The sequence below is a fragment of the Dendrobium catenatum genome, unplaced genomic scaffold, assembly GCF_001605985.2.
Source record: "Dendrobium catenatum unplaced genomic scaffold, ASM160598v2 original_scaffold_67182, whole genome shotgun sequence".
Lineage (NCBI taxonomy): Eukaryota > Viridiplantae > Streptophyta > Magnoliopsida > Asparagales > Orchidaceae > Dendrobium > Dendrobium catenatum.
Window position 1 is genome coordinate 20,367 of NW_021385631.1, and position 23,988 is coordinate 44,354.

The following is a 23,988-nucleotide window of genomic DNA, read 5'->3' on the forward strand; positions in this document are numbered from 1 at the left end:
ATTTTATTGCCCCGCCGTGCTAAAGAAAAAACTCACAGGGATTGCCTGCTTCAGCCGTAGTCCGCAATCGAGTTCCTCCTGCACGTAAGCAAAGCGTTACATAGGGGGCCCTCGACGGCTGTCTAATGCCGAAATAGGACTTTGGGGGGAGGAAGGGAACCCCCGCCATCGCTCGCCACATAATACCCGTGACGAACTTCCTCCACAGACTTATTGGAGCATAAGAGGACTACATTCTGACCTGAACTTCATATTAGGACTTGGATTATGGCTTGATCCTGGACTCAAATGATATTTGGACCAAGTTGAACTTAAAGTAAACCAGTATAATCTATATAAGTACTTGATTTAAAATATGCTAATCAAGTCTCCAAGTGGAATAGTAAGGATTGTGTGCTTCAATAGTTAAGAAGGATCTGAATGCAATTCAAAAACTCATGCAAGTAAGAGTTAATAAGTTTTCAATGCAACTTAACAACAATAGACTCAAGACAAGTAAAAAGATCATGTACAAACTGACATTGCAGATGCAGTATCTTACTATGCTAGTCTGGCTGACTTCGCATCTACTGGATTTGTCGGACCTACGAAAAGTTAGACTAACAGGCATGTCGCTGAGAAAACGCGCAATCCAATGCTCATCCCCGTAGTATCCGTGTTGATGTCAAATCTCAACAATTCTCCCATCTTATCTGACATATCAATTCAGAACTCCAGGTCGACGATGGCCCGAAATGCCTGAAACTAGCTCAAACCGTGATTTTCCTCCCAAACCCTCTTTTCTCTATACTTTCTTTTCTCTGAATCAGATAAATCGGCAATGAAAATATGGAAAAATTTATATAAATTAATGAATAGTATGCTACGGCGCCAACATTAGAGCAGTTGTCTCGCTGCACCGAACACCCAACTTTGCTGAGCCCATCTATTTGTGCCTTGGGCTGAGCGCAATGTAATACACTCGAAAACGCCCAACTATGCCTGCACCCAAAAGTGTCAATCTCTATTTATCAAAATTCACCACCAACCACTTGAGGACACATTCATACAAGCACCCCAACTCATTCTTCATCGCCATTATAACAATTCTCGAAAAAATTCAAATCCTTACATTTTTCCAATCAGTTAAAATGGGTAGACTCAAATGATCTTAACCTGGAGAGATAATAAAATAGCCTTGAGCACTTTTCCTAGATTGATTTTATGTGTGTGAACACCACCCCTATTCTCCAAACAACAATATGAGATGATTTATCTATTATTCCAAAATTTAGTGTGGATTATATAAATTGGATCAACAATATAAATTTGTGTGTTGATGAATGTTTTAAGAATAATGAGTGAATTATTGAATGAATATGATGAGAGAGCTCACTTAATTCTGGATGAATGTGAAAAAATGCGGACATGATGGAAACTTTGGCTTGAGGTGAGTCATACTTAATTATATCAAGGATATTCTAAAAGAAATATGAGATGGAGAATGTTAACTACTGAATACACCCAGTGAGCATCTACAATTTAATCTAGGATCAAATGATATGTAACATCACCCTAGACCATCAGAGGAGCTCACAGTACATCAGTGCGCGGATACATTGGTCTCATTCACCTTTCTGTATATCGGCTCAATCAGAGTGGCTTAAATTCGACTCACTCAAAACGAAGTTATAACCGGCACTGCCTTAGACTGTATATCTATTTTGTTAGAATTTCAAAGACTGTCCGTATGGCTTCCACTATGACGTGCCCTTAGACGACTTGTCTTTAGATCTTCGAGCGTATCTCCGAGTCAAAACCTTTATCCCAAAACATAGGCTCATCCTTTTGATCGATCTATTATGTGTATTCATACGTCAAACTTTGTAAATATTCAAGCCATTCATCACTCATCTCCACCGCCTCTCCCCTCCGTGCTCTCAACTAAACCTCCCTAGCTACCGACTAGTGAACGTCCTCATACGAGTGATATTTATAGCTACCTATTCCACCGACGTGATAGTGAGAATACATTATCGTAAGGAAAATTGTGATTGCTCAATACTATAGCTTAAAGCAATAAATCCATTGACATTGGACCCCTTGTTGGCACATTCCGAATTATGTGTTGATACAACTAGTGCCATCTACGATCTCTAAGACCTCTCACACATTCGTTTATATTTATAGTATTTGAACAGTGTCAACATTATGCATCATTTCATCAGACAATTCTATGTTTAGCAAGAGATATGAACTGTAACACTCATGTTGTGTGTGAATGTTAACTCGCCTGGCACTCCAAAGGCGACTCTACAGGATACATGTCCCAGTTAACACGTTTTACTCATATAGGTGTTTGATATTCATGACTTATTCAAGATGAATTTGATATCAACCAATTATATGTTTGATGTTCGCATGTATTTTATATTGTGATTTTTTTTGTGATCCTAATTATGTGTGATATTTTATTTGAGCTTCACTCATGAGTTTTTCCTGTCATTTTATAAAAAAAAAACTCACATCATACTATTATAATTAGCACGGTATTATATGATATTCAATTCTGCCAGCACCCTTGCACAACAGATCCACGGCCCTGATGATTAATTATTGGTGATTGTACCATACGAACACCAACTTTTGTTTATTGATACACGTTGGCACTTGCATATAGATGAATTTAAATTCAACGATATGATATTAAAAATGTATCACTATATGATATATGGTTTGTACTTCTTACGACCTAGGTTAGTCAAAATTATATCACACGCTCGATGCTCAGGATACCGACTGCGGGACTAACACCACTGACGGTGGCTCGGCCCTGCATCAGTATTGTCCTTACTCGTGTTATCTATCCATATCATTTCCAACTGTTACTGTGAAAGACCAACTTTTTGGACTGATCAAATTGACAATTAAATTCTTTGATCATACTTGTATGATATGTTACCACAGATATGATATGTACCGTTACAGTATGATATGCCTAAATTCTATTAAGGGGAGAGATTTCAAGTTGTCATTCACTCTCTTCATCCTCACCCCTTTCTACCTTTGTCCAAGGCTAGGGGAAAATGTCTCTAGGGCTCTCGTGGAAGCATTCTAGATGTCCTGTAAGATCCCTAATTTCCTAAAGTTAATAGATGAAGAAGCATATCATTGCCACAATACTGGAGGGATCCAACCCTCTAAAATCATCAATCAGGAAGTTCTAAACTCCACGTACGTCCATCTTTTGCGCTTAGAACCACACCTCCAATTATACTTACTACTTAACATTCCTCTTCAACTCCCAACTCATTTATGAGTTCTTTGTTAGATCTTCGCTCAATGGTGTAGGGCACTGCCTATCAATCCTATTGTCAGCAATGATGGCTAGTAGGAATCACATATCAAGACTTTGACAGATCTTGCACCTTTCTATAATGTGTGAAAAAGTTTTACTCGCTTAGCCTTTGCTCTACTAACTATAATTGGATTCATGTCAACAACTCCTGTTAGATTTTCCGTAAATAGTGTATATTTCTCATGTCAGACCCAAGTCTAGATACATGGATCATCAACATACCTTAAAAATACAATCAGTCCTAAAGCATGTGATAGGATATACACCCTTCAATCCCTACTATCTAACTTTATCATGTTTGAGAATTGATTCAATGTAGGCTGATCTGATCATATGCTACATTGAAAACTACCTATATTAGAATTCCCAGAAAATAAAACAAAAGTAAATTCTTGCATTAGAGTCATCCCCATAAACACTATATTGATCTAAATCAAATCTTCAATTATCGTGCACAATTTTGACCATCTTGCAATCTACTAATCAAACACACTCTTCCACGTCCTTCATAGTTATCATTCTCGTATACTGCATTCTGTGACCCAAACCACGTCATTCATTTGTTTACCTCTATTGTTCCAACACCTCTAAATGATTGTGGGAACCCAAGCCAGAATAGGATATTTCTTCAAACCTCTAAATCTCTTGAAATCAAGCCATAATTCATACCTAAGGCCTGACTTGACGAAGAGAGTGGGCTTTAATAAATTTTTGAAGTGGCGATCCCATAAATATAGCCAAAATTTGAAAGCTCCATCACGAGAACCTCATCAATTCCCACAAATCATATATCAATGCATTTAGCATTTAAGTAATTTAGTTTTGCAATGTAAAATCTTAATAATCTTATGTTCTTATAGATTATCTTGTCAAGATCTTGATTTTTTTATGAATACACAGAGTTGGAGATCATTTGGCTGCTGGATATGAATTTTAGTTTTTAAATGACATATCATTACTTTATTGTGGGCTCATTTTGAGCATTATTGAATCACTGTTGGAGTCAATGGCTTATCTTCATTGGAACTGATAATTCTATTTGCCAACTATTGTTGAAATTGAAGTATGAATTGGTCTAGAATTAAATTATATTAGTTTTCTAATTTAAATATGCATCACACATTCATTACCTATTAAGGTCAATTTTTAAGGTGTTTCAACAGCCCCATTTCATTATTTTTGAGTCGAGCTTTGTGCAGTTCAAAAATGTGTATCAATGTTTTCAAAAAACTTCGACAACCAAAAATTCTAATTGTGAAAAATTATAAAATATGATTAGTTCCATGGAACATCAAGTATCGAACTCCTTATACGACTTAATATAAAGTAAAATACTATACTCCTGAAAAAATAGACGAATGATTACAAAAAGAAATTATGGAACTTAATTACTCCATTTTGATTGTATAAATGTTCTCCAAAAGCTTTGAACAGTTGCCAAAATTAGCTAGGACAAAAGAAAATGGTCCCTATGCGCCCAAACAACATTTGAAATGCTGCTCGGGTCGACAGTGTGCATCAATCTCTCAATCAATGCAAGCAACACCAATTTAAAAGAGTGATACTCAAAATAGATCAATAACTCTTTTAATGGTATTTTTAAATTTTATCTTGAAATAAAATATTACTTAAATAAATTAAAATTTTCAATAAACCTTATTATATATATTATATAATATATATATATATATATATAGTAGTGGTGGGGGTGGGGGGGTGGTATTATATGCTTTCTCTTTCTCTCTCTGTTCTCGATATATGCTACCTTAAATTAAGGAGATATTATAAAAAACTATTTATATTTATAAAAATAAATAATATTAAATTTTCTAGATGGACAAAATAAATTTTGTTTAATATATTCTCTGCTCATATAAATTATTAATTTCAGTATATTATAAATATATATATATATATATATATATATATATACACACACCAAAAATCCATAATTATTTTAATAATTATCTTCTAATTCTAATTATCATTATTTATTCAATTAGTGACGTCACTTAAATTTAATTTCCAAAACATATGGGCATAAATTTGAATATTATCTCTTAAATTTTAAAGAGTTTATTTATATACACATTTTATTCCATTAATTTAACAACTTTTAATATTTAATTATAGATAATACTTTAAGGTTTTATTTAATATTGATATATCAGCATTATTCATATCGAGTTCAATTAAATCTTGAACATTCTTATTTCTCAAACAAAGAAGAGGAAGACAATTGTTAAACTGCAGTAATATTTGATTTTATTTTAAGAAAAAAAAAAGTTCTTAGGGATTCCATTAGAATTAGGTTAAATGTATATATAGTTGCACACAAAACCTATTTCCATAAAAAGAATTACCATTTATTTATCAACAAAGCTTTTCTTGTTATGGTTCTTTTTTTTTTTGGGAAAATTTGGGGCCTAAGCCCAATTCATTAATAAATGAAAAAAAAACAACATCAAAACAGGATCTGCACTCACCACAAACCGGTGGCAGACCTCAAAACCATATCAGCACTAAAAAAAGAGCTGCTTAATAAAGGAAAACAAAAGAAAAAACGGAAATAATGTTAAAATTGGAAGGACTCAGAAATGCAATTCCCGAATCAATCATCAGCGCGTCAAAATTCATCCAAAAGGATGTGTAGGTCCCCTGGTTGCCAAAAGACCTTCCAAGGGGATGTTTAAAGGATTGCGTACATCATCGTCCTTCAAAAAATAAAAATCTGGTTGCCCATAAGGACCTTCCAGAGTTTGCCCGAGTAGCTGCAGGGTCAAGAACCAATCCAGCTTCCACCGAAACAGAATGGTGGACATTGCAGATAACCAAAGTAGAGTTATGTCCATTTAACAGTTTTTTGAAGAACTGCCCTTTTGATCTTGGCAGAAATGGTAGATAGACAGTCAAAAGAGTTGCCAAATATCCTGTCGTTCCGGGCTTTCCACAGAAAGTAAACAGCGGCACAAAGCAGCATGAAGCATCGATTTTTATTGCTCTTGTCTAAGCCCCAATCCTCAATACAGTGAAATACTTGAGCAAGATTCGGCCTTAATAGCATACAATTCATGTAGGGAAAGAGTTTAAGAAGCAAATTGAATGTAAAATCACATTCAAAGAACAGATGCATATGATTCTCCTCAGATGTGTTGCAAAAAGTGCAAGTGGGATTAACAGTAAGCCCCCTTAGAATCAAATTATCAGCCGTTTTAAGCCCATTTTTAAAAACCATCCAGGTGCAAAGGGAAAAACGTAAAGCATAGTGCTTATGCCATACCAATTTGTGCCAAGGAACAGCCTGAATGTCTGAAAAGAAACAGTTATGAAAGGTTTTAAAACCAGGTTTGGATTTATTGGTCCAGTGACAATCCCCCTCAATACCAGATATAGGCACCTTTTTAATAATTTCCACAATGTGAGACGGTAATGTTTGAGGGAGAAGCCAAATTCCATTCTTCAGAACAGAGTTCATAGCCAAATTATGGGGGTAGATCAGATGATCCAAATTTTCCATTTTTAGTCTATCAGCAATCGAGGAACCAAAACACCAAGGTTCCCAGAAAAAGGTAAGAGAGCAATTATCATTGAGGCTAAAATGAAAGGAATCCGGTAATTTAGCAGCCACCCCACATATGAAATTCCAGAAAATTCCCTTTTTCTTAATTTCAGAATTCCAAAAGGATATATATTTAGCCTTCCACCACTTAAATAGATAGCTTTTAGAGTTGTAAAACCTCCAGATTAGAGAACAGCCAAAACCGTAGTAAAGAGATTCAATGGTGGGAAGGCCTAAACCCCCACAATGTTTAGGCAAGCAAGTATTCTTCCAAGATATGACATGAAGTTTCTTTTTATGAATGTCCCCATGATATAAAAATTTAGAGCACATGCTGTTAATCACCTTACTACAGCCTTTAGGAATAATAGTGCTTCTAATCCAATACGCCAAAATGTTGAAAATAGTATGCTTAAGGTATTGAAATCTACCAGCCAAGGATAAATTTCTAGCTTTCCATCCTTCAAGAGAGACTTGAATTTTTTGAATGAGGGGCTGAAAGTCAGATTTTTTAAGTCTCTTACTGAAGATGGGAATGCCTAGATATTTGAAGGCAGAGTGGACTAAAGGAATGTTCAAAGTTTCAGAAATAGCTTCTTCATTGTGCACGTTGTTAGATATTAGAAGAGTGCTCTTGGAGGGATTGACATGAAGACCCGAGATAGCAGCAAAGTCCTCAAGAATGTTATTAAGAGATAGGGCATTATGGATAGAAGCCCTGCCAAAGACAAGCAAATCGTCTGCATAAAGTAGATGAGAAATGGAGACATTACCAGTATTAATACCATGGAAAGAATGATTAGAAGCAGCCTCCTCAAATAAATCCGAGAGACTATCCATGGCCAGGCAGAATAGATAAGGTGACAGTGGACAGCCTTGTCTCAAATCAGAGGTAGAGTTGAAGAACCCTTCAAGAGCACCATTGATAGCAACCGAGAAATGTATATCATAAATACAGCCCTTGATCCAAGAGATAAAGAGGGGGGGAAAGCCCTTATCAATCATTCGGTTAATGATAAAATCCCTAGAGATTGTGTCAAATGCTTTGTGTATGTCATACTTAGCACAAAACATTTTCTCTTTATCCTTAACATTGAAATCCAAGAGAATGTCTGAAGCAAGCAAGACATTATCCGAAATAATCCTTTCATGAATAAAACCAGCTTGGCTAGGATGGATGATGTAAGGCATAACTTCTCTCAATCTGTTGGCAAGAATTTTGGCTATAATCTTGTAAAACGTGTTGCAAAGGGAAATAGGCCTATAATCTGAAATGTTGTTGGCATGAGGCTTTTTAGGAATAAGCACAATGGCCGTAGCCTTGGCTTGCTTAGGAAGAGTTCCCGTGTTAAAGAAGGACCAAATAGCTTCACACAGTTGCCTGCCAATGATATGCCAAGAAGACTTATAGAATTCAAAAGTATAACCATCTGGGCCCGGTGTAGAATGATTGGGGGAGGAAAATATAACATTCTTGATTTCATCCACTGAAATGGGGCCAACCAGTTGCGGAATAAGGGTAGTGGGAAGTTTGTTAAGGGTTGGAGCTTTGTGTCTATTGTTAGAGGTAGGGGAAGGGGTGTTAAAAAGTATTTGAAAATGTTGGATGATAGCAAGAGAAATGTCATTGTGATTGTTTAGGATACCATTACCCGTGGAAATGGCTTTAATAAGGTTGAAGTTATGCCTCACATTGATTTTGGAATAGAGAAATTTGAGATCATCTTCCCCACAAGTCATCCATTTAGCTTTAGCCCGTTGGATAGTCCAATCAGCCCACTCCTCATTTCTATCAGCAAGTTTTTGGTTTATAAGCTTTAGAGCCTGGTTGAGTTCAGGGTCCAGGGGAGTGACTTGAAGCTGGGAATAGATGGTATTTTGTTTTTGGTTTAGCTCATTAATATCTCTCTTCAAAGAAGTGGAAGAGGCCCAACTCTTTGATTTGATCTTAAGCTTCAAGGTCTTGAGCTTATGATAGAAAGAGTGGATAGGGCTGCTGTGAAATTTCTGAGAAAAAGTGGAAATGAGCTCATCCCAAAATTCCGGTTTGGACACCCAATAGTTTTTGAACTGAAAACGATGTTTCAAGTTAGTATTAACACCCTGCTGCACCACAATAGGAGAGTGATCCGAAATGTAAGGGTCATCCACAGTATAAAAAGAGTTAGGGTATCTATCCAGCCAGGCATCATTAACCAACATCCTATCAAGCTTGATATGGATGGGGTTATCAGTTCTCTGATTAAACCAAGTAAAAAAGTGTCCCACAGAAGAAAGCTCATGGGCCCCAATGTTATAAATAAGATTTTGAAAATCTGTGAGCTTATTGTCCTGGAGAGCCAATCCTCCAGCTTTTTCATGATTAAATCTGCAGCAGTTAAAGTCACCGAGAATGATCCAAGGTAAAGAAATTGAGTTAGTAATTTCAGTTAGATCATTCCAGAGAGTTCTCCTATCCTCCAGTGTGTTAGAGGCGTAAACCACAAAAATGAAAAATTGTTCTTTACTGTTCGTAGTCACCAAACCATGCACCAGTTGACTAGAAGTGAAGATATGATTAAAACTAACAGTGTTAGTATTCCATTTAAGCCAGATTCTGCCCGGAGAGGCATAGTCAAAGTTATCATAGGAACCCTCCAAGGGAAAAATGCGGTGGTTAGAAAGGAACCAACTGTTAGAGATGTTTGAAGGAGAGATTCTGGTTTCCAGAATGAACAACATGTCAAGATTGAATTTATTGACCAATTGTTTGCAACACAATGTTTTGTCAGGGCTATTGAACCCCCGGGTATTCCAGGCAGCCATAGAAGGGAGATTGGTCATTGGGATTTTGAGGTTGAGGGGGTAGCCTTTTTGGCTGTTTTGGATCTTGTGGTTTTTGTGTTGACAGAGATGTTTGTGTTTTGTTTTTCTTTCCCCATACTGGAACTGCCAGCTGAACCTCCACCCGCGTCAATCGGCTGATCATGAGAAGGGAAAGGGAAGGTATCACAGTTGAGGATCAGGGTAGAATTATGATCATTTTGATCAGACAAAATAGCAAATTTGTTGGTAATGGCAATATGTGTAGACTTTTGGGGAACATCGTCTAAAATAGATGCAGGTTTATGTTTGGAAATCGGGGATATAGGAGGAGATTCAGTTGTTGGGTTATTGAGGTTGGGCACCAGAGCTTGGGAAGAGGAAGTTGAAGTGGTAGGCAGGGCAATTGGGGCCGCAGGTTGTTCAATAGGTTCCGGTAAAGGGTTTGCAGGAGGTTTGGGAATATTAAGTCTAGGAGCTGGGTTAGGATTACGTGGTTTGCGGCTTGAGCTTCTACCACGAGTTTTTGGAGGTTCGGCCTTAGGTGGTTGGGGATTAGGGTTTTTTGGACATGCAATGGATGCATGCATAATAGAATTGCAGAAAGAACAGTGAGTTGGCTTCCAGTCATATAGAACAGAGAGAGGGAAGACTTTACCATCAACGGTATAATAAATCTCATCAGGGAGAGGAGAGTTACTGCAAACCTGGACGCACACCCTGGCAAAGGTGAGCCTAGTTTTTGCTGCCGTGAGCGCATCAACCGCCAGTGGAATACCAACACAGCTTGCAATCTTTGAGATGCCTTCCGGCGTCCAACAAGAAAGGGGAAAGTTTTTTATTTTGATCCAGAGAGGTATTGACGGGAACTCTTCACGGACAGGAACAAACTCCGGCGTCCACTTTTGCAAGATGAAAGGCTTGCCAAAAAAGAACCAGGGTCCACCCGTCCAGGCCATATCATAGTCCTCCCTGTTGTTGAACTTAAGAAGGAAGAATCCCTCATCAAGGGTCAGCAAAGAGAGCGTACCCTTTAGCGACCATGTTTTTTTGATAGTAGAAAGTAGGGCTTCATAATATGGTCGACGACCGATGGAATATCCGACCAGAGAGAGAGCCCACTCAGTACTTCCGGCGTTGAACTTTGCAGAAGTGAAATGAGCGGTGGCGTTTTCGGTCGGATGATGCGAGATCGAAGAGGTGAACTCATTCGATACAAGCGGCTGGGTGGCGATGAGGCTCTTCCAATCTCTGGGTAAACCAACAGAAGAGGAAGGAGCGGAAGGATGTGGGAGGAGCGGAGGGAGAGTAGAGGAGGACATCCCAACGGAGATCCTCCTCGGAGGGGAGGAAAGGGAGGCGGCCAGGGAACGCAGGATGCAAAACCCTAGCAGAGCGATTTTCCTTTCCTAATTTCCGCAATCTTTATGTGACAGTCATACACTATTATTCACTTGTATGGCATTTCACTTTTAGGATTGCTATATTAGCTTCCGAATTTCCTTAAGCTAATATTATCGAACGATATTATTGATATATTCTAAAAAAAGTATCTTGATCAAGCACGAATCTCGAAGCACAATCGAATCGGAAACTTCAAAAAATTAAATCCGGGAGCACCTGAACTCCGATTTCAATGAGCTTATAGTCAAATTGAGCATCTCAAAAATACAAACTCAACGACACCAAATTCAACTCAATCCGAACCCAAATGAGCCCGAATCAAGGAGCAATTATTAGGTCCTTTCACTGGATGTAGAGGAAGGTTCGGTTTTAGGCAAAAATAGGTCAAAAAGTGCAAATACCGAGTTTTTCAAAAAACTCGGTATTTTTTCAAAAAACTCGGTATTTGCACTTTTTTAGGCAATACCGAACCTTCCTCTAGGTCCTTGCACCGGACCAAATAAAATCAAGCACCTGAAGTGCTGTTGGAAAGTTCATATCACAATTTGAGTTACCAAACGGTCTCTGATTTTGACGAGCTTATAGTCAAATATAACGGCTCGACGAGAAGAATCCAACGAGCCCAAGATCGTCGAATTTTGACATCATTAAGACCTTCAAATGTCTAACAAACGGTGCACGATCAAGGGATTCAATATCAACCATGCCTCTTTTCATCATGGGGGGCAAAATGCTGCCGGAGAAGGAACCTCGGGACCTTCTTTAGAAGAAGAGAAGAAGAAGAGAATGAGAGGGAGAAATAGCTCATCCTCGACCACCGTCGGAGTTCTTACCGCCTCCTGAATAACGCCGGAATTCTGCCAGACATTTAGGTAACGCCGTAACTTTGCACAACTTTGTAATTGAATCTCAATTCAGGAGAAGTTCATTGTAATCTGATCGTCTTAACTTGGTGGACGAATCAATCTCTTGTATCTCAAACAAAACACTAGTGGAATCATTTCAACTGGGCGAGGCCCTGTGGTTTTTTCCCTTTTTAGGGTTTTCCATGTAAAAATCCTGGTGTTTATTTTTCTTTTATGTTTATGTGCTGAATATTCGTATAACGCTCGAACGAAAATTTACTAACTATATCGCCGCCTATATTCTAGCCCGCAACAGTTTGGCGTCGTCTGTGAGAAGCATTATCCCACAACTTCAATTATTGCTATAATGGTCAACAGACGTAGCAGTCGTATCGTTGGGGCTTCCCGCTCCAACTCCCACCAGTCCAGAAATCAGTCTATGAATCATAGACGCCCGATATCTGCCTCTTTTCATCATGGGGGGCAAAATGCTGTCGGAGAAGAAACCTCGGGACCTTCTTTAGAAGAAGAGAAGAAGAAGAGAAGGAGAGGGAGAAATAGCTCATCCTCGACCACCGTCGGAGTTCTTACCGCCACTTGAATAACGTCGGAATTCTGCCGGACATTTAGGTGACGCCGTAACTTTGCACAACTTTGTAATTGAATCTCAATTCAGGAGAAGTTCATTGTAATCTGATCGTCTTAACTTGGTGGACGAATCAGTCTCTTGTATCTCAAACAAAACACTAGTAGAATCATTTCAACTGGGCGAGGCCCCGTGATTTTTTCCCTTTTCAGGATTTTCCACGTAAAAATCCTGGTGTTTATTTTCCTTTCCTGTTTGTGTGCTGAATATTTGTACAACGCTCGGACGAAAATTTACTAACTCTATCGCCGCGTATATTCTAGCCCGCAATAATTATATACAATGTGCTTATTGTCAATTCACTATGATGTTAGCATTACTAATTTTATGCATATAAATACGCTTACAGTTGTATATACATTTTTAATTAGATAATTAAAATTTTCTTTTCAACATATTTCATGTTTGGATTTGAAGTATGGAAAATTTTAATAGATGTTCTATATTATCATCACATATCTAATTCACTACAAGAAAATTTTGGTTTACTGGCAGAATTACATTGCCGGTAGAAGTGACAGTGTAGCAGGCGAATATTCCGCTGGTGATATAGCGACAGAATTTTCGGCGGATATTTTGCTGGCAAATTATCGGCGGAAAATCCGCCGACAAGTCTGTTGGTTTTTGCAAAACTGGTGGTAACTTCCGGCGGATAAACCGCATGTAAGAGTGCCTCGTAAGCGTTGAATATTCCGCACAATTCCGCCGAAATATTTTTGGACGAAAAATTCTGCTGGAACTAGTTTTCCAACGCGCGTTTTACCGTCGACTGAATTTATGCCGGAAATCCGCCATGAATTCATATTTTCCGGTGGAATTTTTCAATTTCCTACGGATTTTGACTTCCGGTAATAATAGATTTTCCTGTAGTGATTCACCATGTTTTTAGAGAACTTTTATGCAAACAACGACCACACTAATGAGCATAAAGAAGAATGTACTTAAGAAAAATAGATGATTAATAAACTCATTTGCACAAAAATATTTAATAATGACAGGAAGCCCTCTCCTAAATGGATTATCAATTATCTTAAGGCAATCCAAGAAAGTCTTCCAAACAAAGATAGAGTTGATACGTCGTCAAAAAATTATATTGATCAAGCACGAATCTCAATGCAAAATCAAGTTAGAAACTTCCAAAATTAAAATTGGGACCATCCAAACTCTGATTTCAGAAAACTTACAGTCAAACTGAGCGTCTCGGAAATATGAACCCAATGACACCAAAATCAACTCAATCCAAGCCCAAATGGGTCCAAATCAAGGGTTAGAAGCGATGTTGGAAGGTTTGAACCGCAATTTGGATTAACAAACGGTCTCCAAACCTGACGTGCATATAGTCGAATCGAGCGGCTCGATGAGATGAATCCAAATACGAACCCAACGACACCAAATTCGACTCAATCCGAATCCAAATGGATCCAAATCAAGGACCCGAAGCGCTGTTGGAAGGTTCAAACCACAAATTGGATTACCAAACGGTTCCAAACATAACAAACTTATACTCGAATCGAGCGGCTCTAACGGCTCTAACGAGCCCAAGATCGTTGAATTTTAACAACATTAAGGTCTTCAAATGTCTAAAGAACGGTGTATGATCAAGGGATTCAACATTGGCCGTTCATCCGACCACTCCCCACTTATCCTTGATCTTTCACCTATTTTATGGGTCATGTCACTCCATAAATCTATAAATAGAGCTCCCTCACCTCTTGAAAAGGACCCCTGGAGCCTAAGGAAAAAAGAGAGAGATCGGAGATCGCTCTTGTTTCTTAGCCTCCTCGACCACCGCCAGAGTTTCGCGGGACCACCACTTGAGGTCCACCGGACAACCGCCTTACGACGTTGCTCTGCCGGACCACAACTTGAGGCCCTCACCTTCGTCGGACCAGCACTTGAGGCCCTCACCTCCGCTGGACCACCGCCTAATGCTGTTGCTCTGCCGGACCACCACTTAAGGCCCTCACCTTTGTCGGATCACCACCTGAGGCCCGGACTTTGCCAGACCACTACTTGAGGCACACAACTCCGCCGGGCCACCGCCTGGCGTCGTTGCTCCATTAGTTGAGGCCCTCACCTCCGTCGGACCACCTCCTGGCGTCGTTGCTCCGTCAGAACACCACTTAAGGCTTAGACTTCCACCACGCCGTCACTTGAGACTTTGTGCTCCACCAGCACACCACTTGAGTCCCGACTTCTGTCAGACCACCACCCGAGGTTCGGAGTTTTGTCGGACACCCGCTTGACGCCCTGTGCTCCACCAAAATATCACTTGAGGCTCGAACTTCCGCCAGAACGCTACTTTAGGCCTTGAGATCCACCAGGCCACCACTCGATGCCTAGAGTTCTCCCAAAACACTGCAACCTCTATCAACAAACAACGATCTTTCAGACCCCAGTCTCCTGCCGACTTTGATCCTTCAGATCTTCGTCACCTACTATGGCCCTTCCGACCTTCATCACCAGACAACGGACTTTCAGACCCCGGTCTCCTGCCAACTACAGTCTTTCAGACCCCGGTCTCCTGCCAATTACGGTCTTCCAGACTCCTATCTCTTGCCAGCTACGGTCCTCCTGACCTCCTTCGCATACTACGGTCCTTCCGACCTCCATCACCAGACAACGGTCTTTTAGACCCCGGTCTCCTGCCAACTACGATCTTCCAGACTCCTATCTCCTGCCGACTACGATCCTCCTGACCTCCATCGTCTACTACGGTCCTTCCGACCTCCATCACCAGACAATGGTATTTTAGACCGTGATCTTCTGCCGATTACGGTCCTCACAACCTCTGTGGCTTACTACGGTCCTTTCGACCTACATCGCTAGATAATGGTCTTTCTGACCCCAATCTCCTACCAACTACGGTCTTTCAGACCCTCATCTTGTGCCAATTATGGCCTTTCCAACCAAACAAACGTATATATTATTGTAACTCCCACTATGTAATGCGCTCTATATGATGTACATTTGTACCATCAACCCATGGCCTTCTCCCAAGGAAGGGCCTCATTTGTAATCAACTGCAAATACTAGTGGATTCATTCAAACTGGGCCAGGCCCCGTGGTTTTCCCCCCCTTTTAGGGGTTTCCACGTAAAAACTCTGGTGTCTCTTATGAATGATATATTCTCTCATTTATCTGATTATGTGCTGAATCTTCGTACAATGCTAAGACGTTAAGATATGAACACAGTTTGGTGCCATCTGGGGGGAACTGGTTCCCGACTGGGGTGCAAATTATTGCTCTAACTTCAAAAGATCGTTCATGTCAACTTTCTAGCTTCAGCTATTATTGTGTTAATTTTTTGGGATTCAGATCCGGACTGGGAGGCAACCTTGACTCCAACTATGATCAAGAAAATCCCTCCAATACTTTCAACATCAAGATGATATTTCATGAGAGTTCCAACAAATTCATGGATATTTTCAATCAATTATAAGCTTCATACAGTCCCCTACTGGACTCATACTCCTTAGGCAATATCTTGATCTCGACCTCAAAAAGGCAGTAACGGTCTAAAGATAGACCCTTCTTTACCTTTGATTTGGGATACATGCGGCGTTCGCCCTCTCCAAATCAAGGAAAAAATTGATCCCACGGGGATCTGATTCGACCTCTTCCATACAGGTTAACGTTATCAAGCAAAGGATTTGACATTCAACCTCGGATAGGTCCTACATCCTTGGTGGATTATCTCGACCTCTTCCACACAAGTTAACGTCATCGTTAAAGGCTCTGACATACAACCTCGAATAGGTCCTATATCCTTGGTGGATTCTCTCGACCTATTCCATAGAGGTTAACGTCATCGAGAAAGACTCTGACATACAACCTCGATTAGGTCCTACATCCTTGGTGGATTCTCTCGACCTCTTTCATACAAGTTAACGTCATTGAGCAAAGGCTCTGACATACAACCTTAGATAGGTCCTACATCCTTGGTGGATTCTCTCAACCTGTTCTGTATAGGTTAACGTCATCGAGCAAATGCTCTGACATACAACCTCGGATAGGTCCTATATCCTTTGTGGATTCTCGACCTCTTTCATACAAATTAACGTCATCGAGCAAAGGCTCTAACATAGAACCTCGGTTAGGTCCTACATCCTTGGTGGATTCTCTCGACCTCTTCCATATATATTAACGTTATCGAGCAAAGGCTCTGATATACAACCTCAGATAGGTCATACATTCTTGGTGGATTCTCTCTACCTCTTCCATATAGGTTAACGTTGTCAAGCAAAGATTCTGACATACAACCTCGGATAGGTCTTATATTCTTGGTGGATTCTCTCGACCTATTCCATACAGGTTAATATCATCGAGCAAGGCTCACACATAAAACCTCAGTAAGGTCCTACATCCTTGGTGGATTCTCTCGGCCTCTTCCATACAGGTTAACGTCATTGAGCAAAGGCTCTGACATACAATCTCGGATAGGTCCTATATCCTTGGTGGATTCTCTCAACCTCTTCCATAAAGGTTAACGTTATCGAGCAAAGGCTCTGACATACAACCTCAGATAGGTCCTACATTCTTGGTGGATTCTCTTGACCTCTTCCATACAGGTTAACGTCATCGAACAAAGGCTCTAACATACAACCTCGATTAGGTCCTACATCCATGGTGGATTCTCTTGACCTCTTCCATACAGGTTAACCTCATTGAGCAAAGGCTCTTACATACAACCTCGGATAGGTCCTACGTCCTTGGTGAATTCTATCTACATCTTTCATACAGGTTAAGGTCGTCGAGCAAAGGCTCTCACATATAACCTCGGTTAGGTTCTACATTCTTGGTGGATTCTCTCGACATTTTTCATACAGGTTAACGTTATTGAGCAAAGGCTCTAACATACAATCTCGGATTGGTCCTACACCCTTGGTGGAGTCTCTCGACCTCTTCCATACAGGTTAACATCATCGAGCAAAGGCTCTGACATATAATCTCATATAGGTCCTACACCCTTGGTGGATTCTCTTGACCTCTTCCATACATGTTAACGTCATCGAGCAAAGGCTCTAGTATACAACCTCGGATAGGTCCTATATCCTTGGTGGATTCTATCGACCTCTTCCATACATGTTAACGTCATTGACAAAGGCTCTGATATACAACCTCGGATATGTCCTACATCCTTGGTAGATTCTCTCGACCTCTTTCATATAAGTTAACGTCATCGAGCAAAGGCTTTGACATATAACCTCAGATAGGTCCTACATCCTTGGTGGATTGTCTCGACCTCTTCCACACAGATTAATGTCATCGAGCAAAGGCTCTGACATACAACCTCGGATAGGCCTTACATTTTTTATGGATTCTCTCGACCTCTTCAATACATGTTAACATCATCGAGCAGTACTCTGACATACAACCTCGGATAGGTCTTACATCATCGGTGGATTCTCTTGACCTCTTTCACAAAGGTTAACATCATCGTGCAAAGGCTCTGACATTCAACCTCAGATAGGTCCTACATCATTGGTGGTTCCAATATATGTTAACATCATCAAGTAAAGACTCTAACATACAACCTCGGATAGGACTTTAGTTGAAATTTTATCCGATGTCGGACTTCTACCTGCCATCGGACTACTGCCCGTCGTCGGACTTCTGCCCGTCAATGGACTTTCGTCGGTCTTCTACCCAACACAACACTTCTACCCGTCAACGGACTTCTGCCTATTGTCGAACTACTACCCTTCATTGGACTTCTGCCCATCGACGGAGTATCATCGGTCTTCTGTTCGAGGCAGTACTTTTACGCGATGATGGACTTCTTCCTGCCGTTGGGCTAATACATATCGTTAGACTTCTATCCGATGATGAACTTTCATAAGTCTTCTGCTCGAGGCCATACTTCTACCCGTCGATGGACTTTTGCTTATTATCAAACTACTACCCGTCGTTGGACTTCTGCCCATCGACGGAGTTTCATCGGTCTTCTGCCCGAGGCCGTACTTCTACCCGATGACAGACTTCTTCCTATTGTTGGACTAATACCCATCGTTGGACTTCTGTCCGTCGATGGACTTTCATCGGTCTTCTACCCGACGTTGTACTACTACCCGACATAGAAACTTCTGCACGTCGATAGAGTTTCGTCAGCCTTCTACCCGACGCTGTACTTCTACCTACCGTCAGAATACTACCCGTCGTAGGACTTCTGCCTGTCGATGGACTTTCGTCGGTCTTTTGCCTGACGTCGCACTTCTACCTGACGTCGTACTTCTACCGGACGTCAGACTTCTACTCGTCATCAGACTTCTATCCGTCGATGTACTTTTGTCGGTCTTCCACCCAACGCAGTACTTTTACCTGATGCCAAATCATCTGCCCTCGCTCCTTTGTCAGGCCTCCGCCCATCTTCAGGAGGGACGGCAGGATTTTTCCTGACCGCGAAATCTCTCAATGGAAAGTGATTGCCCGACATTACTCCAGTATAGAGAGGCCCTGCTGTTGGACAATGGATACCAATTGACCAAGGCCGAGGGAAAGCCTCCCGTATAGCAAGAGCACTGAAGGGAGAAGGAGAATGCTCTTTCTCGAAAAGAGGGGCCTTGCTGTTGGACAATGGATACCAATTGTTCAAGGGGCAGAGAAGGCCTCTAGTGGGAGAAGAGAGGAGAAGAAGAAGGCTCTTTCTTGCAAAAGGGGGCCCTGCTGTTGGACAATGGATACCAGTTGTCCAAGGGGCATAGAAGGCCTCTTATGAGAGAAGAGAGGAGAAGAAGAAGGCTCTTTCTCACAAAGAGGGGTCCTGCTGTTGGACAATGGATACCAATTGTCCAAGGGGCAGAGAAGTCCTCTAATGAAAGAAGAGAGGAGAAGAAAGAGGTGCAAAGATTTCATGCCCCCTAGGGGGGTATTTATAGCAAGAGAAAGAGAGTTTAAAAAAATAAAAATAAAAATAAAAATAAAGGAGCGGTCAAATTAACCGCCCCATACATGCGGTTAAATAAATCGCCTACTAAAAAGCAGTTAAAGCAACTACCCCCTAAAGAGGAGGTTAGAGCTAGACCTGTCAATTTCGGGTTACGGGTCGGGTTGACCCGAACCCGAAACTGACCCGGCAATATTCGGGTTCGGGTTGACCCGACCCGGTTTTGCAAACGGGTCAATTTTCTGTTTTTGCAAACGGGTCGGTTTTCCGGACCGAACCCGACCCGTTTCGGGTTCGGGTCAACCCAAACCTGAAAATTTCGGGTCGGGTTCGGGTCCAATATTGACAGGTCTAGTTAGAGCCGCCTCTTACGGCTCACATTTAAAAAAAAAAGTTCTATTGACCTATTTTAGAATAATCTTCAATTTATAAGCCGTGAACCAAGTAAATATCATGGCTTAATGATGATATACTTTGGGACGCGTTTGACAGTATTTGCTAAAATATAATCGTCGTACACGGTTTATAAATTATATATTCCAAACATCAATTGTACATTTGCAATATAATCTCATTTTTGATAAGATTTGAAATAAAGAGATATACATCTCTCCCATGCTATTATATTAATGATGTATAAACATTACATCATCAATAAGCAATAGTTTTGAAAATCTGTGCCGATTAGAGCCATGCAATTATAATTTATAACAGGATGCCAAAACTCTTAGAAAACTTTTTGATAATATATCAAAAAGATCATTATTGGAGGCATTTAGTGCCTCATTTGTAATTTACTACAAAATTTATATTTTTTGTCCTAACGGGCTAATTCAATAATTTTTAGAGTCCTGGGACAATTTTTTAATATTACCGACTCAATTTCAACATTTTTTTAGTTATCCGGGAGCTCTACGCCTGGGATTATTTTAAAATTTTCAAATCGCACAAAAATTTTCCTAAATTCCGCGACACATATTTTCAGACCTCTCGAGCTTCGAAGTCTGAAAATAGGGGGGCAACTTATACGTACTCAAAAAATTATCTTGATCGGGCACGAATCTTAATGCAAAATCAAGTTGGAAACTTCAAAAATAAATTTGGAGATCATCTCAACTCCGATTTCAGCAAACTTATAGTTGAATTGAGCGTCTCGGAAATACGAACCCAACGACACCAAATTTGACTCAATCTGAGCCCAAATGGATCCAAATCAAGGACCCAAAGCGCTGTTGGAAGGTTCAAACCACAAATTGGATTACCAAACGGTTTCCAAACATAACAAGCTTATACTCGAATCCAGCGACTAGACGAGACTATTCTAACGAGCCTAAGATCGTTGAATTTTGACATCATTAAGATCTTCAAATGTCTAAAGAATGGTGTATGATCAAGGGATTCAATATCGACCGTTCATCCGACCACTCCCCATTTACCCTTGATCTCTCACCTATTTATGGGTCATGCCACTCCAGAAATTTATAAATTGAGCTCCCTCTCCTCTTGAAATGGACCCCTGGAGCCTAAGGAAAAAAGAGAGAGATCGGAGATCGCTCTTGCTTCCTAGCCTCCTCGACTACCGCCAGAATTTCGCTGTATCACCACTTGAGGTCCGCCGGACCACCGCCTGACGCCATTACTCCACCGGACCACCACTTGAGACCCTCACCTTCGTCGTATCACCACTTGAGGCCCTCACCTCCGTCGGACCACCACCTAATGCCGTTGTACTGCCAGACCACCACTTAAGGCCCTCACCTTTGTCGGACGACCACCTGAGGCCCGGACTTTGCCGGACCACCACTTGAGGCCCTCATAGCCACCGGGCCACCACCAGACGCCGTTGCTCAACCACTTGAGGCCCTCACCTCCGCCGGACCACCGTTGCTCCGCTGGAACACCACTTAAGGCTCAAACTTCCGCCAAGCCGTCACTTGAGTCCTTGTGCCCCACCAGGACACCACTTGAGTCCTGACTTCTATAGAACCACCACCTGAGGCCCTGAGTTTTGTCGGACACCCGCTTAAGGCCCTGTGATCCACCATAATATTACCTGAGGCCCAGACTTCAGCCAGACCGCTACTTTAGGCCTTGAGATCCACCAGACCACCACTCGAAGCCTAGAGTTCTCCCAAAACACTGTAACCTCTATCAACAGACAACAATCTTTCAGACCCCAATCTTCTGCCGACTATGGTCCTTCAGATCTTCGTCGTCTACTATGGCCCTTCGACCTTCATCACCAGACAACGGTCTTTCAGACCCCGGTCTCCTGCCAACTACGGTCTTTCAGACCCCAGTCTCCTGCCAACTATGGTCTTCCAGACTCCTATCTCCTGCCTCCTACGGTCCTCCCGACCTCCATCGCCTACTACGGTCCTTCTGACCTCCATCACCAGACAACGGTCTTTCAGACCCCGATCTACTGCCAACTACGGTCTTCCAGACTCCTATCTTCTGCCAACTACGATCCTCCCAACCTCCGTCGCCTACTACGATCCTTTCGACCTCCATCACCAAACAACAGTCTTTCATACCCCGGTCTCATGCCAACTACGGTCTTCCATATTCATATCTCCTGCCGACTACGGTCCTCCCGACCTCCATCGTCTACTACGGTCCTTCCGACCTCCATCACCAGACAACGGTATTTCAGACCCCGATCTTCTACCGACTACGGTCCTCACGACCTCTATCGCCTATAACGGTATTTCAGACCCCAATCGTCAGATAATGGTCTTCCTGACCCCAATCTCCTACCAACTACGTTCTTTCGGACCCTCATCTCGTGCCAATTATGGCCTTTCCAACCAAATAAACATGTATATTATTGTAACTCCCACTATGTAATGCGCTCTATATGATGTACATTTGTACCATCAAGCCAAGGCCTTCTCCCAAGGAAGGGCCTCATTTATAATCAACTGCAAATACTAGTTAATTCATTCAAACTAGGCCAGGCCCCATAGTTTTCCCCCCCTTTTTAGGGGTTTCTACGTAAAAACTCTGGTGTCTCTTATGAACGCTATATTCTCTCATTTATTTGATTATGTGTTGGATCTTCGTACAAAGCTAAGATGTTAAGCTATGAATTTCTCTACCGCAATGAATACTCCAGGACGCAACAATAATAGTAATCAAATAAATAAACAATTAATGTATGTAAGTTATATTATTAGTTAAGTTAGATAATACTAACTAATATTCTAAATAATAATTATATTATTAGTTAAATTATTTGGTAATTAAATTAGCTTCAATTATATTATTAATATTAGTTGTATTTTATTTCTTGTTGTATTTTAATTATCCTAGAAATAAATGTCAAATTTCTTCACTAACGTAAATCCTGAATTTAATTGTCAAATAGTCACACAAAATTTTTTACGATTTGTATTGAATGTTACCAAACAGATTTCAGAATTTAACCCCCTAGGATTTCGTAAATCCGGATTTAGAGGTTTTATGAAATCCTACTTAAATTAATTCCTTGGTGCATCCCAACAGCCCCTAAGAATATATTTTATTTGTCCACAAACTCCTCTTTATACTTCTTTTTGAGGGAAAGGAATAATAAAATGATAATATACTTCTTTTTGAGGGGCTCGTTTTTCCCGGTCTCAGGCATTGCTGCTGGGTTTTTTGGTTGCAGCTTTTGTAAAATTCTGTTTTTTATTACACTCAAAGTTGTGACCCTTCCTTAATTTGTAATTACTTTATAGTTTAATGAAATTGGGAAAAGCCCCAATTGAAATCAGATTTTGATCCTCAATAAGAAAAAGAAGCATCCCTATATTTTGCAAAAATTTTACTTTATACACCCTATGATAATGAAAAAAAAATATATATATACCATGTATTTGGAAATATGCCACAAAATTTCTCCTGGTTAAAATACCCCCACTACAGTAGCAATTCAAATGGATGCTCGAGCAAGCACATAAGTGACCTTTTGATCAAGAAATAGATCAATCACTCCCATTCCTAGTGCCTCTCCCATCTCCAAAGATTTTCAATAATGTGTGATTAGTTGGTAGCAAAATTTTAGGGCAAAGTGTTCTCTTCGTCTACATATCTTTCTCCAGCTAATTTGGAGATTATATATTGATACGTTCTCAAAAATTACTTTGATCAAGCATGAATCTCGAGGCATATTCAAGTTGAAAATTTTCAAAATTAAATTTGGGATCATCTAAATTTCAATTTTAGCAAATTTATAATCAAACTGAACATCTCAAAGAGACGAACCAAACAACATCAAAAATTGGTCCAACCCAAGCCCAAATGGGTCCAAATTAGGGGCCCGGACCACATTTGGATGGGTCAAAGTATTATTTGGATGATAAAATGATATATAAATGTGGCATGCTTATAATCAAATCGAGCGGCTCGGCGAGACGAATCCAACAAGCTCAAGATCTCTGAATTCCGACATCATTAAGGCACATAAATAGTTGAAAATTTCTCTACGATCGAGGGAATCAATAAGAACTATCCGATGGAGCAGTC

General features: G+C 40.5%; 1 protein-coding gene across 1 annotated transcript; it reads right to left on the bottom strand.

Moving 5' to 3' along the window:
- Nucleotides 1–5,819: 5,819 nt before the first annotated feature.
- On the bottom strand, nucleotides 5,820–19,029 carry LOC110109654. Its single transcript, XM_020840838.2, has 6 exons — nucleotides 18,880–19,029; nucleotides 9,820–11,107; nucleotides 9,465–9,594; nucleotides 6,375–9,264; nucleotides 6,087–6,280; nucleotides 5,820–5,871 (listed from the first exon to the last, which is right to left on the bottom strand). Exons 1-6 carry the CDS (start codon nucleotides 19,027–19,029, stop codon nucleotides 5,820–5,822), a joined length of 4,704 nt encoding a protein of 1,567 aa, XP_020696497.2.
- Between the last annotated feature and the right edge of the window lie 4,959 nt (nucleotides 19,030–23,988).